General features: G+C 40.5%; 1 protein-coding gene across 16 annotated transcripts in view; it reads left to right on the forward strand.

Moving 5' to 3' along the window:
• The first annotated feature begins 2102 nt into the window (after window positions 1-2102).
• KAT6B (lysine acetyltransferase 6B) overlaps window positions 2103-23846 on the forward strand; it is a 105619-nt gene continuing 83875 nt past the window's right edge. For 3 of the 16 annotated variants that reach the window (XM_021284346.2, XM_065068512.1, XM_065068516.1), the window contains exons 1-2: window positions 2714-2906; window positions 9491-10386. In XM_021284346.2, the coding sequence (XP_021140021.2) occupies window positions 9766-10386 (621 nt within the window). In that variant the 5' untranslated portion in view covers window positions 2714-2906; window positions 9491-9765. The other 13 variants (XM_021284345.2, XM_013371832.3, XM_021284349.2 and 10 more) reach the window with 12 other exon arrangements.

Genomic DNA, 23846 nt, shown 5'->3' on the forward strand with positions numbered 1-23846 from the left:
GGCACCTGTTACTGCTCAGAGGCATTAACTGTTGTACTTCATCAGCTTGTAGCGGCCATGGGAGAGTAAATCCCCCAAAACTGGACAGTAGAAGACATACTGAAGTGTCAGTTTTATTGCTTACACTAACTTCCTTGATGGGCTTGTAACTTTTCCATGGATATTTAATGTAGTTTTAATTTTTTTTCATATAATAAGCCAAAAACATTTCTTATCTAGGTCTCAAACCAAAATGCACACAACACATTAGACATTCTCAATTAGATCCAAAGTGTTTCAGGTATTTATGACCTGTCTCTCTAACATGTACTGTCTCAGACTGAACCGCCCTAAATTCACACGATGCAATTCTTTTGAAGTCTTTTTTTTTTTTGGGGGGGAAATAGGATAATTGACAGTGATAGTGGATCTAAGTTTGCTGGAGGATGATTCATGTATAAAGAGGTTCATGTGCTTAACCTCGCAATTCATACAGTGTTAGGTATACCTGTAAATGTCAAGATCCATAGGAGTTTCTCTTCAAACAAAAGGTTCTTGAATATGTTAGAAACTGGAACATAACACCAAATGACAAATTGGCCTACAAAATGTATTTTTAGGAAAAGAATTACATTAAGAAGAAAGAATTAAAGTATTTAAAACAGATAATTTTATGATTTTTCTCTGTGCTATTACCTATGTCTTCAGCACACTTGTAATTTCAAAATAGCCAAGCAGATTGTAGAGTTTTCTTCAGTGTTTTGTTTCCTGAACTGGGATGTGCCATGCCAAGTTTCAGTTTCAAGAGATTATTTTCCTCTTTTACCACTAACCAAGTCGTAAATTTCCCAGAAAGAAAGGAAAAAAAGTTTATAATGGAAATGTTGACACAACATTCAGAATAGTGTTGCAAATATGACACTCTGTTACAAATTGTGCTGCAATTATTTACATTGTTTCCAATAATTTAAAAGCTATTTCAATCACAGCCAAGTCCTGCATAATATGTGAACCTTGAAGGAATCTCCAACAAATATTAGGTCACCACACATGTCAATTTCCCACTCTGTGTTTAAAAGGCTGCATCTTGCAGCTAAAAGAATAAAACCTCAGTCACCGGGTGCGGTATCATAGGTATTTTCACCCAGTAGCTTTCTGTGGGTGGGTCATTCACTTTTACAGTTTTCTGAAACAACACTAAAGACCTTTCTTATAGAGTATCTCCAGCAATTGACTCTGAAAAAAAGTTGCACTAAACCTTGACACTTAGTATTTTATTAAAGAAACTTTGTTCACCTGCTGGTCTACATCCAACACATGCTCTGGGAAAGACCTTCTTAGTTTATTGTAGAAGATCATTTTCCATGCGCTCTAAAAGGAGGGGGTTATTTTCTTTTTGTGTTTTCTTTTTTCAGGACCAGGTATTAATTTTAGGAAACTTTGCAGACAGGCCCCTAATGCAACATGTCACCCAGGAGACATGGAAAAGAGACTGTCTGGGAGACCTCTGAGATGGGTCACGTTTCAAGTTTGGGAAGATGAGGCATGTCCAGCTGGTGCTTGCTTGAGTAGATGCTCAGGTAGGCAGATTACCTTTTCCATTCTTGCATGGAACCCTATGGTATATTCCCTGCAGTATTTTGTCATGCTGTACTTCAGTGAGAAGGGACGTTTGCTCAGCCACAGCTGAGAAAACCAACATGGGTATTGGAACTTTGACACATTGAGTGGCCTTGGGCACTTGATGCAAGACAGCATGGAGAAAATGTTCAAGCAAGTTTTAGCTCCATATGTGCTATCACCTTGTCCTTTGAAATACACTCTTCAGAACATCTTGTTACATTCACAACAAACCCAATGGGACGACAACATCTGTAATTTGTTCACCCTCCTTTCATCCCTCAGACTAATTATGGTCGCCTCAAACACAGCCCTTTTCCTGCAGACCGAGGAACAGTTCAAGCCCTTTGGGAAGGATTTGCCAAAGCCTGCCTGTGGTGGTGCTGCCATCGAGACGATTTAAATCGTCCCACGTTGGACAACACCCCAAACCCCCGCGGGCGGCGTGCGGGCCCCTCGGGGGGCAGCGGTGGACGCGGCCCCTCCGGCCGCCTTCCCGGCCTGCCGCGGGGACGCGCCTCCCCCCAAACTTTACTGCCTTTTCCCCCTTTCTCTCTCTCTCTCTTTTTTTTTTTTTTTTTTTGAGGGAAAAAGGTGGGGGGAGCTCAATTTCCCACTTGCCAACAGCAGATAAAAAAGTGGGGAGGGACCTCTTCTGTCACAGCCTATGTAGATTAACCTTTCAATTAGCTGTTATCAGGTCCTGTGTCTTAGCACCAGTCCTCGCAATCTGCGTCCGCTCGGCACCGGGAAGGGTGGGTTTAGTGTTTTAATTTCTAAATTAGTGATAATTGTTCGTGTGGTTCCCCTCCCCCGCCTCTCTCCCGCCGTGAGCTGAACGCTTGTGTCTGATCTGCCCATCCACCTTTTAGTATTTTGGAGTGAGAAGAGGAGCCCCGCGGAGGAGGAGGAGGGGAGACAAGGTATTCTCTCTGTGTTCATCTTCTTTTTTCCCCCTCTCGCGAAGGGGCTTGGAGAAGGTAACTGGTGCAATCAATCCGCTGGCTGGGGATTCCCTCCACCCCCTCCCCGGCTCGTCTGGCTCTCCTGGCTGGGTCTCTTCAGTGTGTATGTGTTTGGGGAAGGGGGTGGGGGGAGGTTGTGTTGTTGTTGTGTTCCTGGCTCTGGTTGCAGCCAGGAGAGAGAGCGAGAGAGCGAGCGAGAGACAGAGAAGGAGAGAGCGAGCGAGAGAGAGAGGAGCCGCGATCGCGTTTCAGGGGCAGCACATTCCGCAGGAACCGCTGCTGCAGAAACACAGGCAGAGAAAGGAGGTCATTGCAAGCAAAGGGGGGAAACCTGCATCGGAGGTTAGATTCCCAGGAGTTTATGTGGGGGCTAACAGGGAGCATGCGATGGGTTTTGTTTTGCATTGGGTGACAGGCTGCAATTTGCCATAATAACCCCCTTTCCCTCCCCTCTCTCAGTGCAGGGGGCTTGTCACTAGGCTGGGTACTTTTTTTCCTTTTGCATTGGAGGCTGATGCACGTGTTTGCAGACACTTGCGCTTGGTAAATGCGTTGCAACGCGCTGCGTTTTGCAGGGGAGGGGGAGCAGCAGCAGGAGGTGATGGCTGGGTTGGATGGGGTGGGGAGAGGGGGAATGGAGTGGCGGAGGGAGGCAGGGGATGGCTGAGGTTTTTGTGTTGCATGCTCCCACCCTGTCTTTCCAAGGCGGCAATTGTTCCTTCGCAGACGGGGTGACAGAGAAGTCCCTGTGCTTCGCATGGCGAAACTTGCAGGGACCTGCATGTGGCTGTAGAGCTGGGAGTCATTGTCGCCGTCCCCGTTCCCACCCCCTCCTCCCCTCCCTCGGCGGTGCGGGGTGCGTGTGTGCGCGATAAGCGGCTGCCAGTGCCAGGCACCTCGGGAGGGCTCTGCCGGCAGCGTGCTGTTCCATCTCGCCCGCCCGGGCGAGTGCCAGCATCTGAAGCACGCGCGTGACGCTCAATATTTAAGGTTGCTTATTAGTGTGTGTCGCGCGCCCGCCCGCCCTGCTGGGCTGGCTCAGGCGGCCGCCGCCGGTGTCTCTTGCTGGCGATCACCCTCTCGAACAAACTTCAGGAGCGGGTGGGGCGGTGGCGGGTGGGGGAGGGTAGCGAGGCCGGGCGGGACCAGACGGACAGCAGTGGTAGCCAACGGGAAGGCGAGCTTGCGAGTGCTCTCGCCTCCGCTTGGCGCGGGTGACCAATCGGTGGCGTTTGAGGCCCAGCAGTGAGGTGGGCCGGGCGGGCCGTGCGGGTCTGTGGCGGCGGTGGCAGCCAATAGCAGTCTCCAGCCCCGCCCTTTCTTACTGGTAGGCGGGGTTGTGCGTGAAGGAAGGGGCGTGCCTCGTGATTGACACGCCCTGCCTTCCAATGGGAGAGACAGGCTGGTTGCTGGGCGGAACAGGGCCGGTGTGGGCGGTTGATGGACGCGGGCCCGCGGCCTGTGAGCGTGGAGCGGCGTGCGCAGGATGGCCCAATGGCGGGCGCCGGTGGGCGGGGCGCGGGGGTAGGTAAGGTTTTAATGAGACTCCATTGGGCTGTAATCAGTGTCATGTCGGATTCACGTTTAGTACAACAGGGCGAAACAAAATGGCGGCGTAGGTGAGGCGAGCCGAGCCGCGGCGGTAGGGGGAGTCGCGGCGGCCGCCGGCAGTGGGGCAGCGCAGCAGCGGGGGCAGCCGCCCCGGCGGTCTGGCAGCGGGAGCAGGGGAAGAGCCGGCAGCAGGGGGAGCCGCTGCGGCGCCCGGAGGAGGCTCCTCCCCCCGCGGCCCCGGTCCCGCGGAGGTGAGTGGTACCGGGGAGGGGGGGCCCGCTCAGCCTGCCTCCCGCGGGCATGGCGGGGGGGCCGGCGAGGCCGCTGCCCCCGGCACCGCCCGCCGCTGGCCCCGCGGGTGGGTGCAGGTGCACGCCGTGCCGGCTGCCCTGTCCTGCGGGGTCGCCGTGCCCCGCGGAACGGAGCCCGCGGGCTGGGGCTTTCTGTCTTTGAGATGAAAAATCCCGAAGCAGGGCCGGGACGGATCGCAAGGCAGCCCCGGCCCGGCCCCTGTCAGATACAACAATGCCTTGGCGCTCGGCACTAGGCGTTGCACATCGCCGTGGCACGGCCGTGCTGCAAAAATCTGAACTAACTTGGGGAGGGGGATGTTCAAGCCTCTAAAACCACGTTTCAGAAGTGACGTTCACACCGTGTTTTCTCTGCCTAGACCTCACCTTTAGCATTCTGTCACTGAGCACTGGAAATCACCCACTCTGCGAAAAGCAAACCGATACGCTTTCTGTTGAAAATCGCTATCCCAAGAAAAAATGTTTTCAGTGAAACCCCTCTCCCAGGTTAACTGCTGGCGGTGGATATCACCTTCCCGTGCTCCCCTGTCTTCCTAGTGTCATGTTTTAAAGTGCTCAGAACTTCCACGGAAGAGGGTGGGAAGGGTGAATTTGGGTGATTTTGCTGGTGTCATGTTGTGCTGGTGCTGCTTCCTCTGGTGGTGCTTGGTGCCATCATGTTGTGAACCGCTTTTTAGCATATGATCTTAGAGTAGCCTGTGGGGTATTGCAGAGTGCAAGCACCTTGTCAGTTTGATTCACATGGACCACTCTTGCTCCCCACACCCCGAAGTCTCTTGGTGTAGTTTTGAAGTTACTAGACTGTCTCCTCATCTCTCTGTTTAAAGCATGTGCAAGTGTCATTGCCCTTCCATATTATAAGTGAAAACTGTATGTTGTACAAAGAGTAATGCAATAGCTGGCTTCCTGATCTGAGTAATTTTAGGTGCCATGTGTGCTGCGAGTCCTTGCCAGGGCTGCTTTCTCTCTGTCTCTTTGTAGGTGTGTGTATTTTGCAATGTGGAAACAAGTATTTTCCCTCTTTTGCATCATTAATTGAGATGGGGGCGGAATACAGAGTTGATTAGCTACAGAAGTAATGGCTTGGAGGAAAGAAAAATGGCCAAAACCTTACTGAATGCAATGGCAGTCTTCTCCTTCCTCTTCTGCAATCCTTACCTGACCCTGACGCTGCAGCAGAGAGCTGGCCTGCTGCTGCTTCTCCTGAGTGTGCAGAGCAGGTAGGAGGGAGCACAAGGAAATTGTGCTTCACAGGTCGCGGGCAGGTTGCACAAGTTGCAGCTGTCTCTCGCTCCCCACCTCCCCCCCTTTCTGTTTATCTTCTAGGTAGCCGTGTTAACCTCAGTTTTTAAAAGTTTAACTGGATTTACATTTAAGACAGTGAAAGTGAATTTTTCATGAGTTTCTTAAAAAAAAAGTGTTTAGATTGTGTTTTGTGAAGTGCTTTTGGATACTTGTGCAGTAATTTTTAGTTTTGTTTCTTGGGGAGGGAGGGAAGCATAATGACTCTTTTTTTTTCTTTTTTTCTTTTTGGTCTTTCTGACTACACAGCTTGTTTTCACAGTCTGAATCACTTGGAAATAATTCCAGATACTAGTTCAGTCTAAAAAAGACTTTATTACAGGATTATAGGATTACTGATGACACCTGAGATTGACATGTTCAGTCAGTGCATTCTTTAATTAGAATCAGCTGTGTAATAGGTGTGTGCTTTATAAAGGACATATTTGCATTCATTATAAGCTACAGTTGCATTTATTCTAAGCTGCAGTTTTGCAACTTCTTTGTATTTATGTGATAATTTATGTCTCAGGTAAAGGGACAAGCCCTGACTAGAGATGGCTTTTTGTGTTTTAAAGGTAACTTACTTTACATTCTGAATGCTTTTGTTCTGCAGCTCTTCAGTAGCAGACCTGTTAACAGATTTGGTTAGCAATACAGTGTTGTCAAACTTTCAAATATTCATGTCTTCAAAATAAGATACTATAGAGTGTAAAAGCTGAAATATGGCTTGTGACATAGAAAGAGCTCATCACTGTTGATATAAAACTTGGAAGTGGTCTTGTGCACTTAATAGTTTGCAAAATCTTATCTGTGATTGGATGGGTACTGTTAAGGGTTTGATTGAAAATTATTTAATTATAAGGGGAAGAAAATTAATAAAGAGACATGAGTCCCTGCTACTAAATTATAATCACTCTTAAAAAGTGATATTTGCTCAAAACTTGTTTAGGTAAGCATCACACTTTTCATATGAAATGACGTATGACCACTGTTTTGTGGCTTTGATGAAATTAAGCTCTAAACTTATAAACTCAAATGTCGTTTTGAACTTCTGTGAGGCCTCTCATGTTGAATCTGGAAGGTTTGTTGCTAAAGCAGTTTGTCTTTATCTGGTCACTGGGCATGTATATGTATGTATCTATTGCCAATTTTGGATCAATCTGTTCTGACCTGATTTATGACAGACCTCTTTAACATATAGTTCCAGGCTCACTCAGCTGAATTATGTTGCTGGCAAAGGTGTTTGTTATTAAGAGGATATTCTGAATCTTATGTATGGGTGACCGTGTCATATTGGCTGTGGAGATCAGAGTCCTACACTTGAAATACATATGCAATGAAGATGCGGAATAACAGAAACTCTAAGTTGTGGTAAAATATTTCCAAAGTTGGATTGGATGAGCTTTGCATGGTTTCCTAAAGCAGAATGAATTTAGATTCTGTTGGAAGGTGTGAATTTAAGATGTCTTGATTTTCCTCTTGAAATATCCCGTCCTGTGTGTTGGAAACTCTGCTCCTGCTGATATACTCAACTAGTGTTGATTTAGCAGGCGCTAGTATGCAGGAGGTTGTGTTACACATAGGGAGTTTTAAGTAAATAAGTAAAAATGTAGTTCTGAATGTATATTGCTGTGAAATTTGTGTACCAAGCAGTAGACTTTACATGAAGATACAGGTTTATGCTCACCTTTTGCCACAGTCACTGGCTAATAAAAATTCCTGTAACCCGCAAGTTCTAGCATTTATACTGAAATGTTCATCAGTGCCCAGGTGCTTGGAACAAACCCTGCACTGTGTGTTCTGGAATTTAATGGAAGTGATGTGGTTGCTTGTATGGAACTTAATATAACAGTACTGCAGTACATTTAAAAATGAAGCAAGTATGTCTGACTCAGCAAAAGCAGCATTCAGCATTTAATTAGGTACTGACAGCCTTCATGAAGTATATATACTAGTATATAGGTACTAGTATAAAAGCCTAACTAAAAGACTTTTAAACTTAGAAGTAGCTTTCTAGGAATCTGCGGCTTTATTATGTAGCTACAGAGAGCTTCCAAGTTTATAGGCACAGAGTATAAAATAGTTTCAGTGTGAATGAACTTCCACTATATAGAAAGTTTTGCTTTGTTGTGGTGTTGTATTTTCAGTGTCAGAGTTGTGAGAGAATTTGTAGGATTCACAATACCATGGAAACTTTTCCCTATATTTGTCTGCATTTTGCAGCTACAGTGTTATTTTGGAATTATCTGATAACAGTGAATATAAAAAATGCTGTTAGGGAAAGAATGGCTTTTGCTAGCCAGATAAATGAAAATGTCTGTTTGTAGAAAAAGTTATTGTTTTATTACAAATACTTGAAATACACAGAACTGTTAGCAAATATAATTTGCATGAATGCAGACTAGAAGCAAGAACCAGGATCCAATCCATGTACATCAATAAGGTTCAGTATGAGAGTCAATTAAACATTCAGGCCCTGCATTTCTATCAGGACTGTGTGTTTTCATTCTTGCTGTCAGTTTAACTTTCATATTTATAAACATGAAAATTCTTAAGCTTCAATCAAACCTAAAGAATGGCTAACTCATAAAATGATTTGATTAATATTTCTAGTATTTGAGTATAGAAGAATTTTATATTCACCAATAACCAGCTGCTCTTTTGTTACTAATCCTGTTGTGTAGGTGTAATAATGTGTGAAACATGATCTGGAGTTTATATTTAAAGAGATTTTTGAGTGGGAAGACGGAGGAGAAGGTATGGGGACCAGAAGTCGTCTTTGTACTCATTTGTTTCATAGTTGCAGAGGAATCTTTTTAATGAGCTGAAAATAATTTAGATTACTGCATCAGTTATTTTTTGTTGCTATTCATATTTTACTCAAGTTTTAAACATGATTGAAATGCAAGATGACTTGAATAAATGAATGAACTCCTGATCAAGATGTTTTCAGGTTTCTTATTTAAGTTTTGTAGCCGCTGAATTTTTCGTATTGGAGTGATATATTCCATAATAAGTAAATAAAATTATTTATTAAACCGTGAGTCACCAAAATGTATTTTGTCAATGTGACCTCCTTATGTCTTCATGCTGACAGTGTATTTATCTGAAAATGCCTCCTGTTATTTCATCTTCATTTCTGTTCCTAAAAGTTTGTATAAAAAATGCATGCCTCTTTATGCCTTAGAATGAGAAGTGCCTTTGTGAGTCCTTTTTGTATCACAGGGTTCCTAGTTATTAATGAAGTATGTAATACTAGTGGCTCAGTTCTGTTATTTTGCTTTTGATTTTTGAGTTGTATAATCAACTTATGGCATGGCACTTAAAGGCAGCATACTGTAAGAAATGGGAGTGGTTAATAATTTGACTTTCATCGGTTGAGGATTGTTTTTTCTTTGGTTGGGGTTGATTTGTTTGTAGTGCAAGTATGATCCACACAGACAGAATTTTCTTATACAAGTAGGTCTAGAAATGACTTATAGGCAGAATATTTTCAGTTCTCTGTCTGAATGGAAGTTGTCCACCAATTTAGTAGTAGGTTAAGTGTTGTGATGATGGAATTAAAGAAAATTAAATCCACTGCATGTTATGAGAAGTGGAAGGATTTTTATGATTACTTGTGTGGGGTGGGAATTGGTGAACACTTCTTTAAATTTCACATAGATTTTTGTGTACTGCAGCATCTACACTATGAATGCAGTCTGAATGCATTGTATTTCTTGTTAATACTTCAGCGTTAACTATAATCTTTTTCTGCCTCTTCTTTTTTCTTTTTTAAAGGGTGCAAGAAACTTCCTTGTAAGGATGTACCGATATCATCACAAATGAATCCTCTCTGCCTTTCTCTAAGGGTGAAGTAATTGGAAGTTTCAGTCAGCTGGCATTTCCCTGCCTCCTTCGACTCCTCAGGATGGATATTTTTGAGATGCATCCAAGCAGTGTGTGGAATCCTTTGATTTGTGTTTGAGGTGTGAACAACCTCTGAAAGATCTGTTAAAAGGATAAGGAGGAACCTCTATGGGTAACCCTTGGCTGGAAACAATTACTGGTCAACCATGGTAAAACTTGCCAACCCTCTTTATACGGAGTGGATTCTTGAAGCTATACAAAAAGTTAAAAAGCAGAAACAAAGGCCTTCTGAAGAGAGAATATGTCATGCTGTTTGTGCTTCCCATGGATTAGATAAGAAGACTGTTTCAGAACAGTTGGAACTTAGTGTTCAAGATGGTTCTATTCTTAAAGTTACCAACAAAGGCCTTGCGTCCTACAAGGACCCAGATAATCCTGGACGGTTTTCATCTGTTAAACCTGGCACTATTCCTAAATCTGTTAAGGGATCTAGAGGAGCTTGTAATGAGCTTCGTAATGTGGATTGGAATAAACTCTTGAGAAGAGCAATTGAAGGGCTTCAAGAACCAAATGGCTCCTCCCTGAAAAACATAGAGAAGTACTTGAGAAGTCAAAATGACCTGGCAAATATTTTCAACAGCCCTGCCTTTCAGCAGAGGTTGCGTCTAGGGGCCAAACGTGCTGTGAACAATGGGCGATTACTGAAGGATGGACCTCAGTATAGAGTGAATTATGGCAGTTTGGAAAGCAAAGGAGTACCAAAATACTCCAGCACTTTCCCAGCTTCTCTTCCACCTGTCAGCCTTCTCCCCCATGAAAAAGACCAGGTAAGTCTGAAAAATGAGAGCAAATGTAGTAATCCAAAAATGGTTCTTGTTGTTCGTTCTTTATTTACCTAATGCAAAAATGATGATTCTTTTTGTTCTTTATTTGCCTGTTTAAATATGTAAGTGAGGATGCATGTCAAAAATGAATGCAGAATCAGGTCTGGTGAAGGAAGTTTACTTAGCTCCCTGTATGTTGTGATTCTGTGCTGGATAGTTTGCTTTTTGGATTTTCAGCAGGTAAACAGAGCACCAGGGGAGAGTACAGCTGCATACTCTCTTCTAGGTATGAGACTCTTCTGTCTTGCCTGCTGGACTGGTGTTGCTGAAATGTGTGATGTGATTTGATTGTGGCCTCTTACCTTAATTTTACACCTAGGCATACTGATTTTCTTGTAGTTTGAACACCACCTGAAATACTACCAATAGGACTCTTGATATTGAAGACTGTTGGAGTTATTATTTTCAAAGATAGTTGCATGTAGCTACTTAGCTTTAAAACTGCATTTACTAGGAACTGGAGTTATTGTAAATATTGTAGGAATGTAAGTGAAGATGTCAGAGAGACAAATTGAGCTGAACTGCAGAATCCTCCTCATATATCAGTTTTGTTGGACTTCCTACATGCATTTATTTTTGCTGTTACTTGGGCCTTCTTTTCAGGTTGATTATTCACAGGGTTTAAGCCTTGAGGGAGAAGAGGGTGTCAGTGTTTTGTTTATGAAAGGGTAGTGTCAAAGACATGTCTGTAGGCATGCTCTGTTCATTCCCCATTTAGTATGGTGAAGTGTGTTTTGAATGTTCAGTGTACTTGGAAAAGAGCTACCTGTTCTACTTGAATTGAGTTACTTAGAATATTTGTAAGTTGGTGTGTGTGTGTTTTCCTCCCCCTTCCCCCCCACTTCTCAGTGGTAAAGTTTGGCAGTCCTTTTTGGCATGGAATAACCTAGATAACTTTGTCATTGTAGAGCTGCCATTAGTGTCTCCTGGAAACTGCATGATGGTTTTCACTCACCTTTTTCTTTCAGCTGATTGTAATGTGCTGGAGGGTGCAGAGTAGAAAGTGCTTGTATTAGAAATATTTAGTGAAGTTTACAATAACACTTGTTTGTGGAACTGTCAGGGGTGACACTACAAATGTTGGTAGCTGTAGGTTGATTTTTGTGAGCTTCTCTAAATATGTGTTAAATATGGCTGCTGTTATATGTGGATATCTGTTTCTGTCAAATTGGACTTCGTGGGTGTTTGAAGAATGCATGGGGGTTCACACTCAATAAGCAGAGTGGAAGTTCAGAAGTGTTGCTGACTGTGCAATTACTGCTGTAGCCATACACTTGTAGCAATAAAGCTAAGTATTATCAGAGATTCTTCTGTAACTCTGATACTTTAGTGGCATGAAAAATTTGAATACTGGAGTACTGAGCAATTAGAATAGTTTAATAGTATGCTGCTTCACATGAATTCTGTGGAAACAAAAATCTCACTTGTTAGGCTACCTACTGGGACTGGCATCCATTGCAAGGAATGTTAGTTGGGTCATGGTGCTGGAAAAGCCATTACTGCTGTACTAAAATACTAGTATAAGGGTAAATCTGTCATTTAGAAGTTAGCCAAACAAATCTGTTCTCTTACCAAGTGCTTTGGCAAGAAATAAGCTTTCATTTGGGTGCCTCAAAATTAGCAGTGTGACTTGAGTGTTTCAAAACTGTTTGGAATGCACTTTTTCCTGATGAAAATAGTTTTGGTGTGAGGTTGGTGAATCAGTAGTTGCATATCTGTGTAGTGCACTACTTAGTTGTACTAGTTGTGGCACAGGTAACTGGGTAAATATATATAGTCTTTGTTTAATTATGGGATTTTTGCTCATCTTCAAGCTGTTGGGCATTAAATACATGTAAAAGACCATTCTGAAAGTAACTGTAAATAGATGCCTATTGTTTGAATGTGATTGCATGTTCTTTTGAAATTTGTGGTAATTCAAGAATGAACAGAATGACATTGCAAGAAAAACTGTTAGGCTGTTTTTATTGGAAGTATTTAAGTGGCAGTATGTGGCATGCCAAGATATTTACTGAATTTTGTACAATAAAATGTAGTCAACTAGCATCTCTCAGGAATGGCTAGTCTTCTGAGAGATGGATGTATTTTCAAGTTCCTTCGGCTGTTTCTGTATCTAGCACAAGTAAGAGATACTTTTTTGTTTGTTTGGGTGTCTTGTTTTTAAATACTAGAGATGAAGTTCAAGTATATCTACTGTTGACTTTCCTTGAGGAACAGGAAGAACAGGAGGATGTGCAGAAATCTGTTTAGGTGACTGCAGAAGTTTGAGTAATTCTGACTTTTTAATTTGTAATTAGCATCTCATGAGGATGAGACAGTTAGATTTAGTGCTTTGGAAGTGCATCAGAGTTCTGTTTGGCAATCTGAACTTTCAGTCATAGAACTAAATGCAGGCTACAGACCTTTCTTACTGAGTAAAAGGTGATCAGAAGAGATATAGTACTGTGTGCGTGTTTTGCCATGTGTGAGCTGTGGTGTTTGGTATTTTTTTGTTTGTTTTGTTTTGTTTCCACACCCCCACTTCTCTGTCCCCCTCTACCCCTGCCCTGCATTGGAATATTTAGTGCACCTGGAGACTTGACTGTGTTATATGGTAGGTGTTTAGTGACATACTGATGTGGAACGGGGAGCTGGAAGTGCTAAGTTTTCCACTTAGTGGTGGTGATGATACAGAGCTGCTTTTCTTGTCTTAGTATTAACTTGGTGATCGAGTGCAACTAGATATAGTCCTCTTGCTTCATTAGATGTAGACATAGCTGCAGTTAGTTACAGCAATATAGCTTGTATTGCCATATTTCTTCCTGTTACCTGTAGGCCTGGAAGAAAGCATTTGTGTAAAAATGGTGCGTTTCCTTCAAGTGTAATCCCGAATCTTCTGGATTTGGGCAAAGGTGTGTCAACTCCAAGTTCCAGGAAGTATGTGGTGCAGCTGTTTGAATCTTCTCTTCCTCCACCCCTTCACATTCTCTAGTGTGTGTGGGGGTGTTGCTTTCTCTCTTGTGTGTGAAGAAAGGCAAGCACAAGGCTCACAGGAAGGACAGATGCCATTGGAAGGTCAGTAGCTGTCATCAGTTATACAGTGTCTAGGCTGTACCTCATATAAAGTGTAATGGGTGGTATAAATTACATTTCAAAAGGACATCACAGTTATCCTGAATATTCTGGTGGTTATATTAAGGTAGATATTTACTTGATGTGGACAGGTAACTTGAAGCAAAGCACTTCAACAGATGCCTGTTTTAAGGTGTTAAATTTGTGTGTTAAAGGAATTGACCAGCCTCTAGCCAGAAGTGAAGCCACGTTAATGATGAAGGGAAACTGAAAACAGTGGTGTCCCTTAGGATGAAGACTTGTAATATGTTTAATATGTTGTGGTGGGTTTTCTGTGTTGTCTTGTGTTTTTGTTTGTTTTTTTTTTCTCCACTGCAAGTAAAAAACAATAATGACACACAAGAAAGTAGAAAAAGGAAGTTTTCTGCTCAGTAGTTTGATCTTGTGTGCTTCACTATGTTGCAGTGCATAGTTAGTTTTAACAATTTAACTGCTCTTATGTGTTCTTCCTTATGTTCAGAGTATCTTGCATAAAAACCCTCTCTCTCCTGCTTCACACCTTCTCTCTTCTCTCAGCATGTTCTGAAAAGGGCTGTATGAGTATGTTATATCAGAAAATGCAGTGTAAAAACTGATAATGTAGTAGGAAAGGGTGCGAACAGAGAGAAAAATCAACCTGAACATATTGACTGTTACTTAGCTTTTAGATAAGGCTTTGATGCATTAAAATACTCTCCTGGAAATACAGCAGTAAAATATCTAAAAGTTACAGTTAGTCTTTCAATGGGTGTTTTTAATTAATCTTTAATGGTGTCAATAGTAGAATGTAGGTGGTGTTTTCTGTGCATATGCACTGTGTTGTTCTTTCTTTTGCTTGTCACTTGGACAAGCTCTAGGAAGGTTCTGCAGTTTGGGAACTGCACGAGACCTACAAGGTCTTAAGAATTGGCCATCTCTTGAGCACAAAAGCTGTGTGAATGTGAACCTCAAGAAGCAGGTGTTTGTAGGCCATAGCTCTTTATTTATTTATTTTTAAACATGATTTATAAGGATAAATTCAGCTTTAGAAGGTGAAGAGGCAGTAGCTATTGTAATATCTTCAGAGGACTGTGGGAATGTGTAGTATGTCTCAGTGATTACCACTTTGCTATGGTCAGTGTAATTACCACTTAGAGTATACTTGGGAAGGTGCACTGCAAATGGAAACGACTTGACCCATACTGCATTTTCTTGGTTCCCCTGAATGCTTTGTTGAGCAGCTCATCAGCTGTATTAAGTTGTTTGCATCTGATTATTGGCATAAAAATTTTTATTAACCCCCCTTTCAGTTTGTCTTTCTAAACTACTTTCGTGCAAAAACAAACTTGTTTTGTTAGTTTTTGATACTCTGCACTCCTGTCTAATTTTGTTTTCACTGGCCTATGTACACTTAGCTTTTCAAAGTATAGCTTGGCATGGGTTGAATTTCAGTTTTCTGGTAGGTAGCTTGTGCCAGTGCAGACACTGGGTGTTCCTCCATCTGTGTTTCAGGCAAAGGGCCAATCTATAGAGAATTGCTTTTTTGGCATTCAGGCTCCTCCCTGCTTGGTTTTTCAGCTTCCTGACTTCCTGTGGGTAGGCAACAAGAGACAGTTGGCTGAGATTTCTTTGCTTGCTCTACCTTGTTCCCTCTGGCCTCTAGACTTTCCACTGAGCAGAAACAGAAGAGCTAGGCAAAAAGGAAGTGCTACACAGTGTATGATACCAGGAGTCTGTGCTCCTGAGGATGAGTCTGAGCACTAGAACGCAGTGATAGGCAAGTTCCTGTAAGAGAGTGTCTGTGGTGCTAGAGTTGAGGAAACTGTGGACAGAGGTATGAAAAAAGAAAAGTGAATCTTAATGATCGATATTGGTTTTTTTCTCAGTATAGTGTTTGGATGTATTTTGAAGAGACCTCTGAAAGACTTGATTTCTAGAGAAGAGCTACTGATAAATCTGAGAACAAGTTTATTCTGTTTCCTGATCTCTGTCTGGTGGTAAAATTCTAATTTGCTTGATATTTTGCTATTACAAGTGAGTTTTGCTAAAAAAAAAATAAAAACAATCTTACAAGTTTTATGTGAAATTTACTTTTAAAGCTTGATGCCTTAAAAGTTTGTATTTTATATCCCAGCTAACTCTAGGTTAAATATCGTGGTGTACTTAATCGGAGAAGGGAACTAAAGTAACTTTCTCACCCCTGTGTAGCAAGGGAGGGAATCCTAAAATAGTTTTATTAGCTAAAGTGGTTTTAACCTCGAGTCTCTTATTTTGTTTTTCCTCTCAAATTTCTGACAACAACATAAATAGCAAATATTTTCCTCTTCCCCACAACACATGATTTTTGTTCATTTCACTTCTCTGTTACTGATCTAATTGGGTGGTGAGCAGCTTTTAAGGATAATTTTGTCTTTTTTGTGCACAGCTATAATGATTCCTATTGTTACTGCTTTCTTAAGCCATGACAACTTGACTTTTTTTAAGTATATATTTAATAGATCTTACCAATTAGAGTAGACATCTGTTTGTAGATCAGTAGTAATCAAAATCAGTTACAAAGAAATTGTTGGCTCATGATACATCTAAAATATTTCTGGAAGTTCAGCTTCTTCTTAGTTGTTGCTAAGAGAGAAATTGTCGTTGACATGAGGGATGTGAGGACTTGTCAGCATGCTACCAGTTGTTTTATAGGCAGTTAGCTCTGTCGCCTTGCAGATGGTTGGAAAACTCTTGGTAGTGGGTAAATGTGTGCTGATTATCTCATTGAATTAAGGTAGCCTTTTGTCATTCATTGAATTCTGCAGACCAGGCACTGAGCAGCTGCTCTACTATTTGATTCTGGATTTAGTGAATACAAAGTTTATGCTAAAGGGTATTTAGTCCTGTTCCAGGTACTGAGCGTTGGACCACTGTAAGAACTTTTATTTATTTAGTGCTACCTTCAATGTGTTAGTAACCAAGACAATCCAATAAGGCATTATTGTCAATATTTTGACTAAACTAGATTTTCCAACTTTGTTGTCACCACATTGATATTTTGAATCTTTGGAAGTAGGTCAGAAAGAGATTGCGAAGAGCTGTTGTTTTTTCTTCTGTCCTACTTCTCTCCCTCTGCCTTTCCTGAAGCGGTGCAAAGGGAAGTAATTCTTGTTTTCTGCCTGCTTGTTGTATTATTACAGTTTTGGGGTTTTTCGGTTGTTTCCCCCCCCACTCCCAACTCTGGTTTGATACTAGCTCATGTGGCAAATATCACTTAAAATTTGTTCATAGTTTATTGCTGGGACTTGCCTCAAAAACAGTTGAAGCAATTTAGTGATTACAAAGTTCATAAATACATCTGTGTATTGACTTTGGATTACATTTGTGCACCTCATCTAAAGGTGATAGGTCACTGTCATGTTAAAACCTGCTTGTAAACTTGTTTCCCCACCATTTTGAAAACAAATTAGTAGGCAGAATTAGGTTTTCAGTTAGTTTGCTTTTAATAAAGACTGTTTTCAAGATTGAAATAGAAATATTTAGTTTCTAGAATAATTTTTGGCAAGGGGTTGGGGAGGGACTTAGAGCATTACCTGACATAAGCCTAAATTATTTGAGTTGCAAAAAATTAAAACAGTTCTGGATTGCTAGACAGTGCTTACAGACTTTCAAAAAACAGCTAAGCTCTTGAGATCAGTGTATTTTTGTCTGTCTGTTTTGTAAGGATCTGAAGGGTTGGATTTTTGAGAAGAATTCTATTGCTTTGGAAATAGAGTGGATAAAATATAACTAGAATAAGGTGGTGTTAGAGCAGTTACTTATGAAGGGGTATACTTTTATTAACTGTGCTGTATAGAAGGGGGTAATATACTCTGTTCTGTAACATAGTAATGGATTGAGGACTTAAGGAATCTTCTGGAGAGCTGCTTTCTCAAGGCATTATGGTCCCCTCAGCAAGATTCAGAAATAGAAGTAACTGTGTAGAGTTACAGTATGTCTTTTCTGTGTTAAGAGGTAAAGAAGGCTGAGTTGAAGGGTGTATGTATAAGAGTCGCTGTATAATACACCTTATAGGAGAAGGTCTTTCTAAGATCCAGTTTAGGTTCATCTTCGATGCCCTGCCTAAGTGTAACTTCAGCTTCATTCTTGAAAGTGTGTGGGGGTTTATTTTATTTTTATCAAGTATACAATGTTTTAATGGGTTCTTATGTTTCCTCCCAACCCTAAACCCAAATCGTATGTGCTGATTAGACTTCTGCCAGTAAATAGTTGCTCATTGTTCATGCAGTTTCAGGAAGTATTGTTGGGCTGTTTTGTTGAAACTGCATTGCTCAACAACTAGAAAGTCTAATTTCATGTCAGTATTACAATGAAAAAGATGATTAAAAATCAGTATTTGAAGTATAGAATTTAGAAATTAATGTATTTTAAAGTTGAATGAATTGTGTTTGTTACATAATATTATAACGCCCATCTTACTATAGTTTTCTGAAGAAATATTTGCAGGAAGCTTGGGAGCTGAAGTGTTTTCCCTGCTGTAAAAATACCACAGTCAAATGATACATCTTTGAAAATATGGAAAAAGGGAAGTAGCTTCATATTTGTTTGATTACCCTCAATATATTTTTGCCCAAATAATCAAATAGGTTTCCATTTCTGAGTACAGTGTTAACACTTTGCTGGAATACATTCCATCAGAAATGATTGTTTGAAATAGCATCTCAGACTGAAGAAAAGGCTCTCCTCCTGTACCTAGTGGGATTTTTTTAACAGATTTTCTTTTTCTTCCCCTTCCAGTTCACTGAAATGCTGACATCTAACTCTAGTACATTTCCAGTAATTCCTCTCCACTTCTGTTAAGTATCTGGCAGGTTTATTTTGTGACCCAGTTCATATTTTGTAAGTTAATCATGTTCATAGGCTATAAAAATCTGAGATATTGTCATAGAGAAATAACTTTTAAAAATGGTCTGCTTAGCATCTGTGTGTTTGCCCCCGTGTTAAAACTAGCTATTGCATAATAGTGTGTATGAAATCAAGTCTTTCATTTCTTGGCAACCTTTCCTAGAATATATTGGATGACTAAGCTAAAGTGGTTATTAATGCTTTCTTCAGGCAAACTGGACCAAATATGCTCATGCAGTGGTAGCTTTTAGTTGTGAGGGACTGTGGCCTCACAGGAGACGAGGATGAAGATATGCAGGCTGCGTGACAGCTTCAGAAGTACCAGCTTCTAGTATCAGAGTTCAGAATGACAGCTTATGGTGTAGCCCTGGTTACAGCACTGTTGTTTCTTGGTGGTGCTATAACGTGACCAAAAATAGCACAGATAAGCATTAGGCATACTTGTTGGAACTTGGGAAGTTTTACTTGTTTGTGTGATCTAGTAGTCTCATTCACCTCAGGTCTCGTTAAGCCCTGTAAAGTGTGCTTGCTATTGGGGAGCTTTTAAATAAAATACCGCAAAATACTACAGTTGGAGGGAAAAAAAAATTGATTTCTTAATACTAAATTTAAACAGTTTTCTTGGAAGGAGTTTCACCAGGAAGAGGTACTACAGGGAATATTGAATATTACCTTATTATATCACTCTTTACTGAGAACAGGCTGTTAAACTATATAGTGAATAAGAGAGGGCAATTAAATTCTTAATTGGGGTGGATATTAGCAGAGGTCCAGTGATAATTGTTTTGGTACAAGCAAAACAGCAACAGTGAAACATGATTTAGACTTGAATTTCAAACTAAGATGGCAGCTATAGCTTGTAAGGAGTAGTATGGATGTGTATTTCTTCTCCTGTAGTCTGATGCTGTGTTGACATTTATATAGAAGTAAAAATACTGTTTTTTCTGAGAGTTTTTTAGGTAGCACTATGGGAAAGTAATGTTTGTTTTATTTGCAGGTTTAACTCATTTGTATTCACAAAACAGTATTCTTAGTATACAAAAATGTTTTTCTTAGATCTATTAAATTCCATTGCAGGTCTACTTGATACAGCTTATACTTGCTGTCAGCACCTATTCCCTCTGTGGCTATTACCACAGAAGATAGGTTTGGTATTTATGCCGTATGCCTGGCTTTCTGTTTACTGGGTGTGGGGTGCCAATTACTTCTCAGGCTTTTCTAAGAGCAGTATCATCTAGAACCCATAACATAGTGAAAACAGTAGCAGAACATAGAGTATTTTTTTGTTGTTGTTTTCAAAAAATGCTTTCTATGCTAACTTAGTGCATTGAAGATATTTTTTGAGACTAGTGTTTGTTTGTTTAGCCTCCTCAGTGTAAAACTCGAGGAAAGAGCTGTAGTAAATACTTGATTAACAGCTTAGTGGAGGTACTGAGAAGTGTCCTATTATGAAAGTGGGAGGCAGCATTGTACAGACTGTATAAAACCCGTTTGCACTGCTTACAATTTAGCTGAATTCTTAGAGTTCTTTTGCCCAAATTACCAGTTTGTGTTTAGAGTCTATACTTCTGAGGTCTATCAGGGCCAGTGAAAACAGTAGACTGTGTGTTAGTTACATCCGCGGTCACTTTAAATGCGTCTCTAGAGTGCTGGTTAGGAAGTTACTAATACAAATAGCACACGTGATACATGAGGCCTAAATATTGTGTCAAGATGGACAGGTTTCATTTTTTTTCTTCTGAATTTGTGGCTACTTCAGAAAGCTCAAGCTGAGCAGAAGATGTTTCTTTGTACAGCTATTCCTGAACTTTTCCTGTGAGGGGACTTTAACTGATAAGATCTTAACATGAGTTTTGTGGTTTCACTGCTCATAATTAGGGGAAGGAAAAGCCAACTATGATGCGAGTTTACCATTGTGGTATAGGACACAGTATAGTTCATGCTGTTTCCTGTCATGTCATAATCTTTATTACGTTCCTCTGCAGAGCTAGATATTTTAATACTTAGCTTAGAATAATTTGGGCCAATGGGAAACATACATGGTAAGTGTTGGATTGTTCATCTGCTGGAGGAGGGAAAATAATCTTATTCTCACCATTCTAATTTCACTGGCAATATCTTTGTCCACCCACCTACTTACCTTCCAGCATCAGTTCACACAGCTTAAAAAAAAAAAAAAAAGCTGGTTTGAGGCCATTGATACAGCGTATTTCTTAACTAGAGTAGAATGGTCTAGAAAATGCAGGTTTAAGGCAATGCTTAGGTTTCCAAAGCCTTGGGAAGGGACAGTTCGGTCCCGTCTATGGTGTGTTGTGCTGCAGGGTCTGCAGTGGTAGTGGTACCAGTGAAGCCTCAGAATAGGAGTGCCTCACCTGTTAGCTCAAGAGCTCAAGCTTTTATAGCTGGATTAAAATAATCTTTCTTTGATTCTGAGTTATAACACTGGATTAAATTGTGACTGAGTTAAATAGATAATCCACTAGAGCAGAATCAAAAGACCAAATTAATGCAATGAAGATGGTTTTTAGAGCCTAATGCTTAATTATTTTGACTTGGGAGAAGTTTCTATCTTGAAAGGTGTCATGCAGATGTCTTATTGGCAGGTGGAAAGGCTTTTACCTAGATTATAGGAGAGAGCTGTTCTGCAAAAGAATAAGAAAAGATGGAATTTTGTTAATAGAACATCACTTAGAATTGAGTAGCCTGATTTGTCATGCAGAAGGTGTTATACTCAACTTCATCTGTATATGATCCTAACTAATGTATGCTGGTAACTAACTTGGAATTTGCTTTGTGGTCACTGATTACAGGAATCTGAAGATTAGCCTCATTAGCTGCCTTGTCCATATCTAAAGAATACATTTCTTTTAAGGTTGTCATGTTGAATTTGTGTCTGGAACACAAATATTTAAGTCCTTTTAATGAAGTGCTGAAAACTTCCTGTTTTGGTCAGTTTCTTCCTCAAAAGTTACAATATACTGAAACTGTAATCCTGTGTAATTAAAATAGTATTCTTTTGCTGTAAGGCTTTGCTGTGGGTTTGCTTTTGTAGTTGTAGCAGATTAACACAAATATGTCTCATAATTAATACTGTGATAAATTATAAAATCATTTATATTAAATGATGAAACATTGGGCTGGAAGAGAAGAATGCTGTGCTACAGAGCTCAGTTCATATGGCCATCCTGTAGAATTAGGTGAGGTAGTTGCCTTGATTTTTGAATTTGGTCAGTACATATTTTTATTTGTGAGATCTAGTGATCTTATGTATCACTTTTTTTTTTTAATGGGGTAAAAACCTGAAGTATCTTTAACGGTTTAAAACAGGAATGCCAAATCAAAACTTAAGTGCAGCATATGGGTTTTAAGGTGGAATCTTCCCTTGTCTTCTCTCTTCCCTTTCCCCATGGATTTTATAGCTTCATTTAAATGATGCTTCAGAAAATGCAACCATATCAGCAGGTGCTTGAGACGCCTTTTCAACTGTCACCAGCACTGATGAGCACCTACCTGTGAAAACTTTTGGAGACATCTGGCTAGTGTGTTATCCTTGATAAAATATGTTCTCTCCAGAAGAAAATGTCTCAAGTGCTAGCAGGTTTACTTTGTGCTGGGTGTCAGACTGACAAGTGACACATGTTAAAAGTGCAAGGACCAAAAGGCAGAGGTTTTTGCCTCCTAACAGGAAGCAGCTTTGTTGTTCTTTGTTGTACTTTTTGTTGTTCCTAGTAATACAAAATAAAATACTTTGAATTGTGTGAAATTCCAAGCCATCATGATGTAAAAACAGTATTGACCATGAAAGTCCATAACAAAAAGCTGTATTATGCAGTTAATGGGCGTTGTCCTTTAAATTCCAAGCAAGATGCAAAGAAACTATAAAAGGAGTGTTATTTACTTTTGTGCCAGAAAGCAAAGTGTAGAAGTGGAAGGGGGGGGGGGAAATACTACCTTTCTATGAAAATTGTTTTCTGTGCATATGTATGGCAGTATAGAAACGGTTAGATTTCAAAAAGCATGCTTTCCTCATGGCTTTGTGCTTTTTAGGGATAAAGGGTACTGGACAGTACAGTTGCAGGCTCTTGAATCTTATCTCTTTTCTACTACTGCTTTCTCCTTTGATTCATTGAAGACCATTCAAGGCACCTGTTGAGAGCCAACAAGAAAGGGCTTCTTGGTTTCCAGGCTTTCAGACCTTTTACACTAAACAAGGTACAGGTATTTTCTCAGATCTTGTTCTTGGACAGAAAGGTTATGCACAAGTAGAGGAAAACATCTTATGGTTTCTCATGGCTTTTTAAAATTGAATACTTACTGAATTGTCCATTGTCTTCATGTCTACACTACAGAGGTTGCCATTTCAAGCTGTTTGAGTAGGAGAAATTCAAAGCATGTGCATTCCAGGTTTTCCCAGAAGGATTTAAAAGGTTTAGCGTGTTGGTCACTGATAGAGATTTGAGTCAGCTAGGAACCCCTTGCTCCCTGTTATTCCAGGAGAGTAAATGGCACGGCTGGAGCTGCAGAACTTCTATCTGCATGTCTCATTCACTGCTATAATCTGAAGTAAATGTATTAATTTCTAGTACTAGAGGTAAATAAATCTTGAACTGTTTTTCAGTCTCTTAAGTAATGAGTCTAATCTATTGCAGTAAAAGCTCTACCAGTCAATGAATGTGGTACTTCAAGTAATTCTGTGGTTTAAATCTCATTACTGTACAGTGCTTTTTAAATCAAACATCTACTGGCTGCAGGGCAAAGCATCTTAGGCTTTGTCAAACTTAAACTGTATATGATGTGGAATTATTTTAAGAGTGATAACTATGATCCTGTCTTGTGCAATAAGCTCTGTATTTACAAGAGCAGAATTGCAGCTGTTGAAGTTGGTCGGGTATATAGGAAATAATGGGATCGACTGTACTGAGATGCCAGAAAATAACTGTGTAAATGAGAGCCAGACCATCATAGAGTGAATGCGAGGTTTTAATGATAAACTAGGTACTAATTATGAAGCTTTTTCTATACTACAAATGAGCTAATTGATAAACTGCCAGCACCTGAAGAAGGAAGTCTCTTAGGGCAAGAGTCTTGTGTATTATAACATATTTATTGGTTTGATAAAAGCTGTGTTGCATTATCTGTCCAATTTAACCGGGAAGTATTTTTCTTATAATTTGAGTGTAAATCTCAAGAGGATAAAGCTGTAGGAGTGTGATTTTTGCATTCTAATACTGCTTAGCAGTAGTGATTCAGGAATTGATGTAAGTAACTGTTAAAGAGCTTCCAGGGAAGAGAATTTTTGTTTTGTTCTGAGAAGTGATTTCTGTGTGCCTTGGGGTCTCTTACGTTCATACACAATGTATATGTGTGTACATATATAAATGTTTTATTTGTATCACCCTCATTTATACAGTCATTTCCAGCCTCCTTGTCTTGTGAAGACTGACAGACTT

This window comes from Columba livia, chromosome 6, assembly GCF_036013475.1.
Source record: "Columba livia isolate bColLiv1 breed racing homer chromosome 6, bColLiv1.pat.W.v2, whole genome shotgun sequence".
Lineage (NCBI taxonomy): Eukaryota > Metazoa > Chordata > Aves > Columbiformes > Columbidae > Columba > Columba livia.